General features: G+C 37.3%; 1 protein-coding gene across 10 annotated transcripts in view; it reads left to right on the forward strand.

Annotated features, from left to right (window-relative positions):
* The window catches only part of rapgef2 (Rap guanine nucleotide exchange factor (GEF) 2), a 127116-nt gene that overhangs the window by 46205 nt on the left and 63028 nt on the right, over nt 1-17883 (forward strand). For 9 of the 10 annotated variants that reach the window (XM_038300839.1, XM_038300843.1, XM_038300845.1 and 6 more), the window contains exon 4: nt 7327-7410. In XM_038300839.1, the coding sequence (XP_038156767.1) occupies nt 7327-7410 (84 nt within the window). Of the gene's footprint in view, nt 1-7326; nt 7411-15326; nt 15532-17883 lie in introns of those variants that run through there. The other variant, XM_038300849.1, reaches the window with a different exon arrangement.

The raw sequence follows: 17883 nt of genomic DNA on the forward strand, positions 1-17883 counted from the left end.
TAAATTGCTAGCACTGTATGGTAAAATATTATTCAAAAGCAATAAGTAATAATGATGGACAATCAGCATAGTTTTAATATTGTTTTAAAAGAAATTAATGAATGGATCTTTTCCCTCTTTGAAAGAGTAAAACCCTCCCATTTTTACCTTTAAGAAAAGAAACCATGAATGCTTGTGGATCCTGAGGCGCTACACACTGAGCCCATAGCCGGAGGCAAAGGGTATAAAGCAAAGCTCAGCAGTGGGGTTCTGCATGTTGTTGTCTTTAGAAGTGCTGGTAGCACTCGGATCACTGTCTTTAGATTCCAAGTTGAACCCAATGATCCTACAAAGTTGCTCTCAACTCTGCCAAATCACTGTTGTTGCAGTTATGCTCCTTGAGAGAACTTCCTAATTCAGGTAATACCATCCACAGACTCGTTAACATTTTCCCCACTTTGCACAAACCTTTTTGACTCTAGAATAGAAAACCACTTCATTGCATAGCAGCATGAGGAGGACAACAAAAACAAAAATACAGAGATGCTGGACGGACATTTCAGCAACACCAGGAGACTACAGATGAAACCTAATCTTTTTGCAGGAAGTGTTGGGTGGGCTGATGTGCCAGCTGCAGCCGGCATCCACATAAGCATGCAAAAAAAATATATATAATAATAATTAAATAAAATAATAATAAGGGTTCAGACAGTAATGCTGCCGTTCATATTTGGAAACAAGGGTATGTTTCCTTGAGACTGCGCATTAATGTCAGCAATTAATCACATATTACAGCTGTTCTATCTGCTTTAATCATCCCATCACTTAGCTTTGGTTTAATAGTGGCAAACGTTTGTTATTACCATGCTATAGCACTAAAGCAATGCTCCTTAACAAATTTTAGCAGATGCAACAATACCTATTGTTAATGGTGCCTGAAATAACAAGAATGGACACAAGGTAAAAGTGTTAATGAACTTTGTAATTAGCCTTAATTAGACAGAAGCTTTGATATTGCTAGCTTGATGAACGCTTGGTTTATTGCTAGATGGGACCCTGAATTTGGCTCCCCACCTTAATAGTGATTCAACTTTTTGTTTTACTCAGCTTGCTTGTCAAGGCTCTTTGTCCAGGTAATTTATCCTCAGTGGAATGGTTGCTGGTTTTGATGCAGGCGTTTATGTGCATTCTTGTTCTGCTGTCTCTGCCGTGTTCAATAAAATTAGACAGCAATATAATATTAAGTATATCAAGACTAATTATAAGGCATCTGTTGACAAAGTGAGATGCAGGAATGTTTAGACCTGGATCGTTAATGTCCTGGTTGAGATGTCAGTACCCTCTTAGAGTATTTTTTTAAGGACAGCCATTCTTTGGATGGTTCCATGATTTCTCCGTCTTTAGGTAATGGTGTGACAGTTTGACACATGCCGACTCAGTTTGGTTTGCTTTTTTCATCATTAAAAATACATTTTTTATATACTCTTTTTTTTCTTTTTGTTATGTGTTTTATGACCTGAGAAATCTAACTTGGACAATAACACTAAAGCAAAGTGTACCTTTAGAGGAAGGAATACTCTGTAGTAAAACATAATGATCTTTTTCTACCTTTTCTGAGCCTCACAGACAGTGGCTCCCTGAGGCTGCTTGGCAATAGATGCAAGAGTGGGAGAAAATTAATCTTATGAAAATCTCATCCCATTCTGATAACTAACCAACTTTGAACAGTTCAGCACATTCAGATGGAGCAGGTTTGGGTTTTTATTCAGTTTAAAAATTAAATATTTGCTGCTTTTCTTTCAATTCCCAAAAAGTTAACTTTTGAATTTCACCACTCAGGTCCTAGTGTTACCCACCACTTTATCTCACCTACTTAATGGTTTGGTTTAGTAAAAACCAAAGAGAAAAAAGAAAAGAAAAACAACAACCAAAAAAGTGTGTGTGCTTTATTTCATAACATTACCCACATATTGTGGCTCTGAGTCTCTGGAGGATTCATGGTTAAAGCAGTCTGACAATAACATCTTAATGGTTACCGCTGGTGATTTATTTTCAGTTTGGAAAAGCCACTGTAGTGTTGAAATTCATTCATTGTGTTGTTGTTGAGCATATTATATATCTTTGTTTATCCAATGTGGTATGAACTGCTTGGCATGGGTTTGAAATGTTAAGTTTAGACAACTGGCATGAAATTTTCTAGAAGACGTTTCTCCTCTCATCCAAGAGGCTTCGTCAGTTCCTATATATATATATATATATATATATATATATATATATATATATATATATATATATATATATATATATATATATATATATATATAGGGAATGCATATACCATCTTGGTTTGTTGCATATTTGCAATGATGAGTTTCCAGAGGTTGATATTATAATTTTTACATTTACTTTTTAATAAAAGAAACCACTGATAGTATTCAAAAATTAAATGTAACAAGCGCCAGTATAACTGAGAGGAAGATTAGTGTGAGGATAAGTTTAGAGATCAATTAAGCAAGAAGCCCAGTTAACACAGTGGCAATCATCCACTCTATAAAAGCAGCCCCGCAACATTTATATCAGTAGCGGTTCGGTTTCAATATGCATCTAATTACCAGATAAAAAAGCACATAAAGCATGAAAATAAAATATATCACACTCACCAGATAAGCTGATTATTTATAAACAAAATCCATCCTTCTGTCTTTGTGCAGAAAGTCTTGATATCTCCATGTAATATCAGCCATTGAGGCCAGAATTTTTTTTTTTAACAAGAGCAAAACTAAAATGCAGATTGTCTCTAGCTTAACTTGGCTTTAAAAAGGTTGTTCTAACTGTCCAATCAGAGGAGAGAAAACAATGAGGTAGGGGTGGGCCGCTTGCTGGCCCAGTGGGGCAATTCTGAGATCTGATTGGTTGTCCTCACTAAAATTGTAAAGGTAAGATCAGCCAGCACTGCTGATTCTGAAGGCCCTGGGCAGATTTGATAGCAATGAACTAAAGCTGAAATCTGATTGAACAAAAAATATAGCAACCACCATAAATGTAACTGAAGCAGCACAGCCAAGACATAAGCTACAAAATTAGGAGAACAGATTGTTTGGAATTTAACTAAAGTTAAAAAGAAGAAAATTAAAGTTTAGTTGTTTTTTTTTTATTTAGGTTAGTGTTTCTGAGAGGCTGTGACAGCCCACCACTGTTCAGTTCTAACTAGGGCTGGGGAGCACTGAGATTAATATACTGTAGGTTTATTAAAGAATTAGAGTGAACAAAAGGTAGCTCTGATCCCTCCTACTGGACCTGGGGGCTGTTAATGGTCGTTAGGGGGATCTGATGGGTCGTTAACTCCCTCCTCAAAATGGTTTCAGTCACATGCCTCAGTCAAATGTGAGTCAGGTGAGGGTATGTGACTGAAATAGATAATCAAATATAACAATTTGACAGTATTTTAAGATACATTTTCAGTAATATTAATGTAATAATCTATACACTGATATAATCAGATACTCGTATTTTGGCTGATATCAGACAGATACTTTAATATTTGTTGCATTATTTACTTTAAAATCACCCATCCTTATCTAATAAACTTTAAATATTATTTTATGTTAGAATTTTGTTTTTTTAAATCTATCTATAGAAGCTCCAGTTTTTGCTTTTATATGTTCATTGTATGGTAGTCTCGAAGCAGCTCTCATTTTCTGTTTAAAAAAAACAAAAGGCCATTAATTGTGCCCTTTTCTTGCGACTAAATAAAGCTTGTGACCTGGAGTGTGATTAAGTATGGTTGCGTAAAGAAGCTTTCAAGTTCCCGTGCTCTGATTGAGCAATTCGTTGACGGAAAAAGGCCGATTTCAGCTGATGTTAGTCAGAGCTGAAACCAGAAGCAGCCAGTTGTTCGCCTTCAGAAGGGGAAGTGGTTATATTATGATAGAATTTTAGGAATGCAGGATTTTGAACTTCCATAATACCAATAAATTATTATCAAACGTTCTCAAGGGAAATTTCATCCCTGCTTTCATTGTTGAGTCGATCCTCATTTTCTGGAGTTCTTCATCTTCTCACCTCCCCACCTGCTCCATTCCACACATATAATCTGCCTCCCTCCTATTGTAGGCCTTTCTGTGGGGTTTTACAATGTTAGCGTTTGACTGTTGCTGACCCAAATCAGTCAATCTGTCCCAGAGAATAGTAGAGTCTTCTTTCTTTGTCTTTTTTTGTTTTGCTCCGCTCTCCTCCTCCTATTGTTGGGCGCTGCCTTCATTTAGTGTTTGCTGGTTATTAATAATTGAAGGTTTTGTTCGTGCTTATCCCAATGCAGAGTGGGATCCTGAAAGTGCGGAGTGAGTATGTGGGAGAGCGGAAAGAGGCGGTGGAAAGTGGAAAAAACGGCTCGCTTTTGAAATAAATGAGATTTTACACTCTTGTCAGGAGCTCTGTGAGAAAGTGTGGAAAGAAGAAAGTGGATGAAGAAGGCAGACCTGATTAAAAAGAACAAGTCAGCAGTGCAGAGGTGTTGGATGTGAAATGATGCTCCTGTGTGGGAGCAGGAGCATAATAGGTGCACCCATCTTTTACGCTTACTGTAAGCAAAGATCAAGGAAAAGCTGTGTACATTTCATTCTTCTGTTCTTTATATTTTAGAACAAAACTGCACAAAAGAAAATAACAGTTTTCTGTATTTCAAACCTTAATCCAAACATTTGTTATTGAAATAATAAAATAAAATGTTTCTTTAAGCTTTGTAAATGAAAAACAAAATGATACGGCTTTTGTTTTAAACTGTAGTAGCGCTATTGTTCTAGAAATTCAGCCCTTTTCTAAAATCATCAGTTTAGTAGAGATTTACGTTTTTATTTAAGACCAAAAAAAGGGTTTTCAGAGGTTAAATACTGTTATGAAGGTTTCTCGGTGTGCAAAACTTACAAAGATACAATCCGCCATATTTACAATGTGGCATGTTCGCTTTTACTTTGAAATCTGGTCACCAAAGTGAAGCCAGGAAAGGCTAAGTGGTTTCCGGGGTAACAACAGCTGGAAATCAGGGAGCGCACTGACCTTATAGCAGTGAATCTGTTCAGTTGAGATAGTCTAGGTGCATTTTGTATACTGTTGGTTACAAAATCCTCCAAATAAGACAAACATGTCAACCATGAACATTTGCAATGTTAGTGCTGACTGAAAACACAATGGATCATAATTTCCAGGGCTCTAAGTCCAGAACATTACATTATATTTATTATTATAATTTCATTTCTTATAAAATGTATATTTTATAATTTCATGTTTGGATTATTTAAAATTATTTTATAAAAAGAAAAAAAAAAACAGCAAACAATAACCAGTAGTTTGCTTTCTTTTATTCGATTTTGAAACAGAAAATCCAAAGACTGTGTCTTGTCATGTTTTTGCATTCATGTCCTTTTGCCAGAATAAAACATATTTTTCACATAATTTTAAAGCTTTCTTCTCTAAATTTCTGCTTCACTTGCTGTCTAAAAAGCTGCTCTGAAACAGAAGGCCGCTTTATCATCCTGCTTTAAACTGTTCACCTCTGCTGCCGTCCAGATCGGAAGAAAAAAAGTCGACAATGAACGGCCCAGTTGCAGCTCAGCTACAGTATTTCCAGTAACTCCTGCCTGATTGGTGCCAAAGCTGATAGATGGCCATTAACTAACAGGCGATCAATGTATATCAAATGTTAAAACCAAACAATACCAACCAAACCAAAATAATTCTACATTATCTGTTCTCTATGAGAATTTTTTCCACAATAACATTTTGATGTTGCTCCATCATTTCCTTAAGTCAGATAAATAATGACCAGATTATTTTGAAAAAAGTAATACATAGCATTTTTTTTATACATAGCCAAAAGATATTAATCACAAAACATTTTTTTAGCATATATGCTGAGGATTTGTTCATTTTTTCCTCTTGTAAGGCTTAGCCTGCTGCATCATCCAAGGGTCAGGGTGAGTTTATGCCTGTAGCACCCTGTTTGACTGTCTGCATCTTCCAGCAGGCCCATGGGTGTAGGAGGTATTTATTCTTTATAAAACTCTGCCTGTCTCCAAGGTTTTCTTTTTTGTTTCCTGCCTCCCTTTTAGTCACTGTATTTATGGAGGCGTATATTTAAGGGATGTAACTCACTAACGCTGCACACCTCCCCAAACATATCCTTTGCATATTGAGCCAGGGTGGTGGCAGCATCATTATGTGGGGATGACTTTGACTTGACTGTGGTGAAGGTTTAGCTTCCTTGGGTACAGTTACTCTAAATCAGTGGTTCCCAAAGATTTTCTTCTGGGCCCCCCTTTGGATTACAAGAGAATTTCCACGCCACCCCCCCCCCCCCCCCCCCCCCCCCCCCCAAAAAAAAAAAAAAGAATCAACGGGTCACACACATCGTTCAACCAGATAGAAGAGGATTCTTTGTCTGTGTTATTTTAAACATATTTATTTTTTTTTATTTGTAACAATATTTAACTTTGCTATAATCTATACATTAAAAAAGCCTCTGTGCAAAATGGAGTGAAAACATTGAACAGCTCCCTGAGAGTTTTTTCTTTGTACTTTAATCCTCCCATCTTTTCAGTGGCTGTAGTGAGCCTGCTTTTTGCTGTAGATCAAGCGCTGTTTTTTTTTTTTTTTTTTTTCCCTTCATTCATCCATACCGCTTCCCGCGCCCCCCCCTGCAATGGCATTGCGCCCCCCCTAGGGGGCGCGCCCCACACTTTGGGAACCACTGCTCTAAATCATTTCCACATAGCTTCAGTTGTTTTTTTTTTTTAAATAATGAAACAAGTTCCTAATCAAAGTCCAGACTTATATGCAGCTTTTTTTCCCTCCACTTATCAGATTTCTTTAAGATTTTGGAAAACCTGGTTTCCTTTATCTTTCCCTTTCCAGTTATGCACTCGTCTGTATTAGTCTTTCATCAAATCTCATTAAAGTACATTGGACTTCAAACTTTAAAGGTATAAAAAAGTTGTAAAGAGGTTTGAAAAGTATGGATGTTTTTTTGCAAGGAGTTGAATATATTTGCAGTTTCAGAGATTAAGGTATTCTTGGCAACACAGTTAGTAACCAGTACCTGACTGCATTTAACGCAATACGTTTTGAAAGGTTATTTGCTGCCTGCTTTGGGTGACAATTGGAACTGAAAAACACAGAACATATATTTTCTTTGAATAGGAAATCTGGCTAAGCAACTGAAATGAGCAGAATAATGTGTTGAAACCTCCTATTCACCTTTGTGTTTTACTGTTTCACCATATTCGTGAATTATAACAGTAAACCCTTCTCCCTGTCTTGGTATTAATTAGATTTTCTTCTTGTGTCTCTCAGCCCAGATGATGTTGGAAGCTGCTGGTACATCCTGTTATCGGGCTCAGTTTTCATCAAGGAGTCCATGTTTCTTCCCAGAAGCAGGTAAGATCACCACCATCACCTGATCCTCCAACAACATGCTCACAATACTCTGTCTACTTTCATTTTTATGTTTAATTGAATAATAAAATTCAAACCCTGGTTGTATGAGAACACTATATCCTGTTCTTGTTGCTCACAGCTTTTTATTGTTGAATCCGGTCATAACTAAAAATTGGTCGATTATGTTAAAGGTTTTGTTTTATTTGCTCATAGCTGTGATGTTTTCACTACATTTGATTAAAAGGAAATTGCAGAGAAAAATCTGCAACAATCTCTGCAGTGTATTACCTCTGAGCCTCTGACTTAAAAACCCAAATGTTAAAGGGTTGGGATTTCACTATGGGAGCTGTGATATGTGAACTGTATCTGTGGGCGATGTGGAAACAATGATGGTTTTATCCTGCAGGCTTGCATAACACACCTACGGCCACTCTGAGCCTGAAGCTAACATTTTAGGCAGCGGAGCAGAACTCCTCAGGCTCTATAGCTGGGGTCTAAAGGGGTCATTCTCATTTATTAGGTTGATTTAAGATTTAATTAAAAAAACAACAACATGAATTTGATCAGAAATGTCGATTAGAAGAAGTCTAAAACAAACCCCTCAACCTTTGAGTTCGATTCTGGAGAAGAATTAGCATATTCCGTAAAAATTAAAAAAATATCCACTGGACTTGGTTTTCAAGATTTGAAGACGTTTCGCCACCTCTCCAGGAAGCTTTCTCAATTCAAATGACATTTGAATACGGAATGACTATGACCTGGATGACTGAGAACCTTCATCAGCAAGAATTAGCATATTTTTGCAGATTCAAATAAATGTCCAACTTCAGTTACCATTGAGAAAGTCCATATGTGTTTACTAAGCATTAGCTGCAGTGAAGCAAAGCTGCTTGCTCCATAAGAACGTATTACCTAAATAATAAGCTTATTGCTGGCTGTAATGCTAACCGGTTTCTTCACGGACCTCAAGTTTCTAGGTTTTGGTTTAATATAAATGTGATGCTTTAAATGATTGAAGAGTTGTTTTAGAGTCGATCATTGAGGGTGAAGAGAGAAGCTCCTCACTGAAAATGGAAGGTGGACAAAATGTGAAGTCAAGTATAAACCAAGCTTCAGTTTTACTACCGCAACATGTCATTTGGGCTTAAAATTAACAACAACAAACTACAAAAATTTGTTGGGGGGGATTTGGCAGGGGGGAACTGGAAGGGTTGAATTATAAAACATTATCAGTTGCTTCTGTCACTCATTCCATTGGCTCTGACACTGAGGAAAGAAAGAACAATCTCCAGTCTCTATTCTCTGTCTCGGTGAATTCGTCCTGAAGTTGGCAGTAATGATGACTCTGCATACAGACAGTAGGTGGACTGGCTTGTGTGCTAAAAAACAGTGAAGATGAGGCTGGACTTAAGGAGAAACCCACCGCTCTCTGTAGTAACCAGAGATGATCCTCATAATATACTTTGTAGGATAAAAGGCCACGCAGAAAGTGTACTTCCTGCTGCAAATCAGATTGTACAACCTTTCACAGGAGTTACTGGTCTTCTTTCACACCGCCATCAGTTTGCCTGTTTGTGCTCAGCATCTCTTTGTGGTCTGGCTCTTCTAGAAAACAGAACAGGTCTAAACTACAATGATAATGGATAGTGGCAGAGAGGATAATCACAGCCTTCCATTCTTTTTATCTTTGACTCAAACAGAAAAAGTAGCAGACACTAGACAGTTTCCTTCCTCATTTTATAGCAAGGATAAAATGCTAATCTAAATAATAAGTAAAAAGACAACATCATATTTGTACATATTGCACCTTGTTCTTAGTTTATCTGTATAAAATGTTTCTACATACTATTTGATTTGCAGTTTAAACTTTTAACTCAGTTATTTCAAGTCAACATTTGTTGTTTTTTGTACACAAACCTGGCCAACAAAGTTTAAACTGATCCATTTTCTGAATTTAAGGATGTTTTTCTTACAGAAACCTCTGTTTTGGGTGCATATGGAGCAGTTTCCCTCATTGTTTTACCAACCTCTGTTTTCCTGCGAAACATCATCAGGGACGAAGCTTTGCCACAAATAAATACTTTTTTTCCCTCAAAGTTTGAAAAGACAAAGTTCTTAATTTTTCGTGCACTTGAGACCTTTTTTCCAGCTTCACAAACAATTATGGGAGTTGGAATCACATTTTTGAGCATTTCTTCATAGCTGCTTCGAAATGCTGGACAGAGGATAAATAGAAATTTATCGTGCTTTGCTTTATTTCTGCTCTAAAAAGCAAGTTCTGATGAATGACAGGATACTCTTTGAATGACTCATGACTTTATATTCTTAACCTTCAAGGACATCAGGGACAAAAAAAAAAAACATGCTCAGTTTAAAATGAGAGAAAGATTCAAAACAATTTTAAGGTGACTGCAGATTTCTGGTTCCATACCTGGGAACTCTCACCCCATATTAAAGGTCCTGAGTATTAAAACATGTATACCAGCTCAGTCACAGTCTCATAAGCAGTTAGATGTACAATAATGTCAGGTTTCCATACTTTTTTTTCTCATTAAATGCTTTTCTAAATTAGCACCAGATAGAAAACATATCCGGCTTTATCTAGTCTATGAAGAAGTGCACTGGTGAGGACAAAATGGCTCGTAGGGGGAATTGGTTGTGACACGAGGAACTGACTTGAATCCAGAGGGACTTCCTAAAGCTTTTAAAGATGTGCTGGAATTGGGTTTCAGTCGGACCGTGCCCAGAAATGGCTCTTTGGATCTGGACTGACAGCAAGGTTAAAAACCTGATACGGCTCCATTCTTCTCTCAGTGCTCCTGTCTCTCTGCCTCTGCTCTCCTCCCTAGCAGCTCCTGTGAGATCTGATCTAGGAAAGATGAATGACTTAGCTGTTAAGCGAAGAAGTTAGAGCTCTTTAGGCCTGATTTCACCCCCGTGCGAAATAAAATACAGCTCTTATGAATTAGCCTTTACGAGTGGGTGACAGATTTAAAGCAAGTACAGGTGTGAGGCTTGTTCAGGAGACATTATGTCTTAATATTGGACCTAACCAAATCCTCATAGAGCTGCTTTTCATTTCAGGTTATGAAAATGTAGATTTTATTCTTCACTTTTCCATCTTGACAACCTACAGGGCAGAATGAATGAACGTATAGCAGCAGTTAAAGGGCCAGTACATTTGTCCTTTGTTTTCAAAATGAAAGGAAAACATATTTGCATAAATTCTCATAACTTCTTACACAGTTGTTGAAAAAAGATTATTGATACTTGGTGATATGTTGTCTAGTTTCCTCCAACTTATGGTGCACTATAACATAGCTTGGCAATTCACAGCCACACATCCAGCCCTATGGATGTTTTGGACTTGTAGTGGTTGATAGAAAGTACCAGAGGAAACCTAGATAAAGGGTCTGATTTTGTATAAAATGCTAGGAAAATTCTCTATTAAAAACTGATTATATATATATATATATATATATATATATATATATATATATATATATATATATATATATATATATATATATATATATATATATATATTGTGGTTGTTGGATACAGTATTAATTCAGGAACAAGCCAATGGCTCAAAGTATATTCACTTCCTAGTAAAAGCTAAACAATGGATATTATTTCAACTGGCAGTGACAAGGGTTATTGATTTAGATTAAAATGATCCACACTGGATGATGATCATTAAAGATTCTTTGAAATAATACTACCTCCATCTGAATAGCTAATACTCTGAGGTATGCTATGGAGCCAGTTAGTTCCATATCCCAACGTGTATACAGTTCTGCTCCTGCGTATACAGTCTACACAGAAACTGATGGAGAGAGCTAATATTTTTTTTTTTACCAGAGATTGCATGTTGTATTTTACGATGGTTTGATCTATGAATACACTGATATTAAAATGTTGGCCAATATCCGATAATACTATTAGTATTGCTGTTATTCCTGATAACTGATATTTATCAGTATTGTATCCTATAAATGTTCTTACCCTTTTCACACCATGAAAAAATGACCAATGTGTTGACATTCCTTCTCTGGTTCGCTATATTTCATTAGACAGTATTTGTATTGATTCAAAATACTGTTGAATGTATCTTAAATGTAAAAAGTATTTATACAGAAATGTAAGTTTAATTGCCTTACTTTTCTTAAAAAACTCTTAATCTACAACAGCCGCTAGTTGGCTAGTTGTCACTGTCAAATCTCCCACTATTCAGGAGCTCTGCATCGGCAACTAGATCATTTGAGGTTTTCCAAACCTATATTAGTATAAAAATCTCAAATTATTATCACTGTTAATGTATCCAGATAAATTGTACCATGACATATGTATTGGGGTATGTATTGTAACTAAATTCTGGTCAATTCAAACCCCCACATAAAGTTGTAAGGAAATCATTTTAAACTGTCAAATCATTCTGGCATAAACATGTATATAAATGTACTGTAAATGAATTATATTTCACAGCTAATATACGCAACGGTTGGAATAAGAATAATTTACTTTACCATGCGAGGTATGGGCTCAAACATGTACAGCTGTAAGCCTTCTACATCAAATGAAGCTTCTGCCGCCCTGGCGTCCTCTTCCACAACAACTTCGTCCCGCTTTCCTCCTCTAAATAAAAAATGTACGACGGAGGAGACTCATCCACGACCTGACCGAAAACTCTCCTCCTCTTGCATGTTTCCTCTGTCCATGGCGTTCCTTGACAGTGTTGTTGCTAAGTGCTACTTGGTCCCAATGTAATTTCCCATTGGGCACCTACTAGCACTAAGTTGCTAACTGGTTAGCAAGATGCTTCCAAGAAACCGGCCACAATCAAACTTGCTTGCAAACCTTCAACCACAACAATCCCGCTTTCTTGATAAACAACCAATTACATGAACTTTATTCACTTGTGTAAAGTTGTGCACCAATTGGGAGAATTCGGAAATGCAACTGTTGGAACAGCCGTTTCTCTATGACTTTAATAGGGAAAAATTGTTCTAAATTCATGGGAGATAGCCATTATTTTTTTAAACTTTGCTGCTTTTTTTTTTTTGGTACCAGAATAGAATTTAGAGCTTTTTTATTTTTACAGTCTTATATTCTGTAAAACACATTGCCTCTGCGCTCATCATGGGTTGATAAGTAATAATATCTCTTTGTTATGATTATGTGCAAAGCTGATTTTTAAGGGTGAGGCTGAGCCTTTTAGTACTGATGATAGCTTTGAATGATTTAACTTACCATGATTTTTTATTTTACTTGCCTAACTTTTGTTGGGACAGTTTGGGGTTCCATCATGACTTTTTACAAAGAGTGGCCAATAAGCCACAGAACACCAATAGGATTGGCGATTAAGTATAAAATAACTAGGCCTTCTTGTCCAACATCAGTGTCTGACCTCAGAAATGCAATCCTGCAGTAGCGGTCAAACAAACCTCCCTTTGTGTTGCTCAACAGTTTATAATAAGCAGACTGCTTCTAGAACTGAAGCTCTTTTGGCTGCAAACAAACGGACAGAGATATACTTAACTCGTTGGCTTAAGAATGGGAATTCACTCAGGCTCATGTGTGTAAAGGCAGACAAATAAACACTTTAAGAGTCTTATTTGACTAAATTCAACAGTTTAAATGTTCTATTCGCTGTTGACGAATTTTTCAGCTTAACCGATTAAACTCTCAGTGAACATTGCAAATTTATCTCTTACACTTTTCCCTTCTAAAGAATGAAATTTAAGAAAACATTTTTTTTTTTTTCAAGTTTTGTCTGTGATCGTTTAAACCGGCCACCAATAATATCTTAACACATATATTAGAAATTTTAATTGGAAAATTTGCCACACATTTTCTTCTTAGATTACAGTTTTTCACTATGCATGGAAAGCTTTACCATCCCTGTATAATGTGCTTTATTAGGGCTTTTATGGTTTTGCCGCCCTCTCTTTGTGTTGTTCAGTGTGTTCATTATCAGCAGACCACTTCTAGATTTATCAGCAGACCACTTCAGTTTGGATAGCCATCCAAACTGAAGGTTGTTATAGAAATTATCTTGAAGATAAACTCTTATATTGATGAGCATTTCCTAAACTGCAACTTCTGGGTGAATCAGCAGCCTAGTTAGTGGTGAAAAATTAAGCCGACGTGTTAAATTGTCTCACTTTCTCAGAACAACGGGTCAGTTCAGCAGAAATTGTAATTTGAAGCAACAGCAGCTTAGAGTTAAAACAGCCACCAAGACTTTATCATCCCTCTGTAATAGTCTGGATCTGGCTCATAATACAATATAAAAAATTTTTAGTTTAAAAAGTTTGTTCAAAGTTCAGCCGTGTAAAGCGACTCAGATAGGACAGTTATTGTAACTATCTAGTATTGAGGACCAATATGAATTCCCATAATCCTTTCTGTGACAGGATGTATAGGCACAGCTCCCTTCAGTGCTAAAGAAAAAAATATTTCACTGTACTCTGTGTGATATGTGCCAATTTACAAACAAAAACATTTCTTCGCCCACCCACTATAGTGCTCTTACCATTGATCCTTTGAAAGCTGAAAGAAGATAAGCTAGGAACAGCTGCAGTTTTTCTGCTCCCCATAAACCATCCAAGTGAAGCAATTATCTACTTCTAGGTAACGCTTTTGTCTTCCCCAAAATTAGGGTCACAGATTAGCATTAAGGTAATAGAGTTTTTAAGTTATTAATCAAGACAGACTTAATACTCGTTGTTTGCATCATTTAATCGAGAATTAGATCTTATTCCATCTTCTTCCCTGACATCACCTTAGACTGGCACTGTTTTAAGTATTTCCCTACTTAAACACACCTGATTCAGATGACTGCAGTTCAGTAGTAACCTGTTAATCAGCCATCAGTTGAAACCAGGTGTGTTGGAGCAGGGAACCATATACCCGTTTTCCACTGGCCGAAAAACCTGCTTAGTCCTGGGAACAATAGTCTCTTAGTATTAGTGGAAGCAGCTCACTGACGCGTGTCTACCCGGGTCAAACGACTCAGCTAGCGACCCGCATTAAAATCGCCTCGGCTCTGATCAGCATACTGCGGAAACACCAGACCTGTTAAATTACGTGAAACCATTGAACGCAATGTACGGACGTCAACACATCGCGCCAGTCGGTTCTGATCTAACAAGTCGAAACAACTCTGCTTACATTCGATACACATGGTGCAGCACTGGTTGAGAGAGATTTAGAAAGATAGAAAGAGCAAAATAATAAAGAATATGACTACGCTCTGGCTCCTGTACATGTTGCTCTCCATTATTTACTTCCCTGATTTCCATCGCCCTGTTGACATCATCAACGCTCACCCAGCATTTGCTGTCATTAGACACGCATTGTTGGGGGACAGTGGCCACGCAGCTAGCCAGCGGTGCGTCAGACTCGGCTTTCGGGTTAAATGCAACTAGAGCCAAAAACCAATTAATAGCAGGTCAGCGCGGTTTTGAAAAACCCCGGTTTTCAGTGGAAAAGCGGCTATACAGGGCTGTGTACCTTAAGGACCAAGGTAAAAAAAAACATAACCTTAGACTTGTCTGAGTCGGTTAACAATACTAATAATCAGTCAACCTAATTAAATTAATTGCTCTACAAATTTGATCCAGGGAGTAGAAGATTTCCATTGACTTGAAACTGAAAGACTTAATAAAGTGAGTCAGTTCTGCTGTAATGGGAGGACATGAGGTCTCCGTTTAACTAACATGTACACATCCACACTGAGGACAGGCTGTCTGCCCTCATGCATTTGTAACTGTAGCAGGAAATGAGTCGTAGGCTGGAATGCTGTCTGTTGTGGGCGCTCCACATTATGCTGAGAGAGGGAGGGCTGAAGAAAAAGGGGGCCGGGCTATTGGACATGAGCTGATCCACACACACACTTTCAGAGTCACACACACTCCCATTTCTCAAATCGCAAATCTCAGACGGCAGCAGTGGGGTGTGTGCAGGACGTTATGCCGCAGTCATACATTAGTCTCGGGACTTGGAACGGGTTTGTGGGACTTTGTGTGGACTATCAGGAGGGGATATTTTGAGGCGGAGATCTTGTCGTCTTCCCAGGTGGCTGTGTCACTCCGGGAGCGGATTGGAGTGACGGCGGTGAGTGCTCAGACTTACAACAGCTGCAGCTTCTCCCAGCTAATTCAACTTAAACACATGATTATACCTCCCACTACGGCTTGGCCAAGGAGCTCCAGAGTTCAGGGTTGTAAGTTTAAAGTGTGGCCCGTCTTCACGCCGGGAGCTGGTAGCTGTAAAGCACTCACGTCTGGAATGTAAAGCATGGCTTTGATGTTATTTTGGATTTGTCAGACCAGAAATGGGTGTGTGCCCCTCACGTTTGGAAGGTGGCAACTTTGAAACCAAACTGAAAGACTGCTTTTACTGCAGGGCTAATTTATTGAAGACAGTGAAATTAATATTGTAATGGGTGTTTCTGAACTGACTGCCTGTTTCCCTTTGTCTTCACTGTGTCAGTGGAGTAGTTTTTGGAAGTCAAAGTCATGAGTCATTCCAATGATCTTGGCTTCTGTGTCAACTTCTATTTAAGGAGTGACAGTGGTAACTGGACTATGCATGTGATTCAACCATGATGTTGTTCCAGAGAATGTTGTTCATCTATGCATGATAAATAAAAGGTCTATATAGATGTGCTTTAAATACAAACTAGTTTTTATCAATTAATGAATTATAACCAGTCGTTATTTACCTCTAGCATCTATTTCTTTCCCTTAACTCATCCCAAAGTCTTACATACATTAAAATTCTGGATCCTTCTTCTACCTCTACCTGAGTTTAATGCATCAGCAAAGTGAAGTGGTCCATCCATCCAGATCAGATCCAGAATGCAGGTTAAGCATACAGGCTTCAATGGTGGAGAAGGCAGAGTGTTGGGTTTGTGATCCCTGTGGAATGACATGTCAGGCGTGCGGGTTTGTTGTGTTACAGACAGCAATACAAAGGGCCACCAAGGCAGAGGAGATGTCTGTCAAATTCCTACAACTTGTGCCCTGACTGACCAGAAACAGTAGAACCTTTATAATGTTTTAAATCATTGCGTTATAAATTAAAAATGTGCACTATTGGATTTAGATGCTAAAAATTCATAGCTTTCAACTTTGGAATAAAAGAGCTGGACCTGAAACATTGTTTATGTCTACATTTAACTGTTTTTGGATTGGTTACTTCTGCTGTATAAAGGCTTTTTTCCTCAGGAGATTTCTTTTTAAGGCATCTGTCTTCCAGATCTCCAAACAAAACAGCATTTTCTTTTGATGAAACATGTAAGATATACCTATAAATATGCTGCTTTATTTATAATGCAATAATGTAAGACACTAAATCTTTGCTGAGTTTCTTTGTTGTAGCAGAGTTATGCAGCAATATGCAGCTGTTCAAAAGTAGGGGTGCACTGAACCTTGAATTTGGAAGTCTGCAGATTTAAAAATGATCATATTAGGGTGCCATTTTTAAGAGGCTGTTATAAACTAATCTCCACAAGATAGTGTGTTATGTATAAATGCACATATGCATAACCCTGAAGGCAAATTGAGAATAATTTAAGTCGTTAAAACAGTAAATCATGTCAATAGAACAAATTCTATCCTGACAACAAATGCGCACCTCTACGGTTCAGATTGAATGTATTTGTTGCTAAATTAAGTTGTAAACTTTACTGCTGTTCAATAGATTTTTGACCTAAGTTTCATTATTGTAGAAATAGACTGAGTAGATCTGTGCCTGGGCTAGAATTTCATGCCCATAGTTTGCCATATCGTGGAAGAGATACAGCTTTTAAACACACTGTTGGTGTAAACAATGTTATCCTATTATGAACTCTGTAAATATGTCTGGAGCCAAGCAGCTAAAGAGTTGGAGTGAATCAAGAGGGTTCTTAACAGAGTTGGTTTAAACAACAAAAATACATTTTGCACAGCTGAGATGCTGCACTGTGCTGAAATCATGACATCACTCATCTGGGCTGGGGCTATGTTAAAAAAAAATAAAAAAAGATTTTCCAATTCTAAATTGAATGTCATGTTGTTTGCTAAAGATCCATTAATATGATCAAAGATTGATTAAAAAGCAAAGCCCTTTAGACTCTTGCAGACACCATTACTTTATTAGTTTGCTGTTTAATTTATTTCAGAAATACTTTATTTCCCTCAGGGTAGTATTAAATTTACTTTAATATTAATGTATTACTACTATCAATATCTTCCACAAATACACAGTGATGTAATTCAGGTAGAGCTTTAAATACCAGAAATCCAGTTTTATATGGGATTGGTTCAGATTCAAAAGAATGAATTCTAAATCTAGAGAATAAGAATCGAAACTATTCTTAATTTTGAATCAATACCCAGCACTGATTTTACATTTCCCTCTTACGTATCTCATAGTTTTTAAATTCTCCTCCCTGGTTTACAAAGTCTTCCCTCCACAGTAGTT

This window comes from Cyprinodon tularosa, unplaced genomic scaffold (genome assembly GCF_016077235.1).
Source record: "Cyprinodon tularosa strain WSP-4 unplaced genomic scaffold, ASM1607723v1 ctg458, whole genome shotgun sequence".
In the NCBI taxonomy this organism is placed as follows: domain Eukaryota; kingdom Metazoa; phylum Chordata; class Actinopteri; order Cyprinodontiformes; family Cyprinodontidae; genus Cyprinodon; species Cyprinodon tularosa.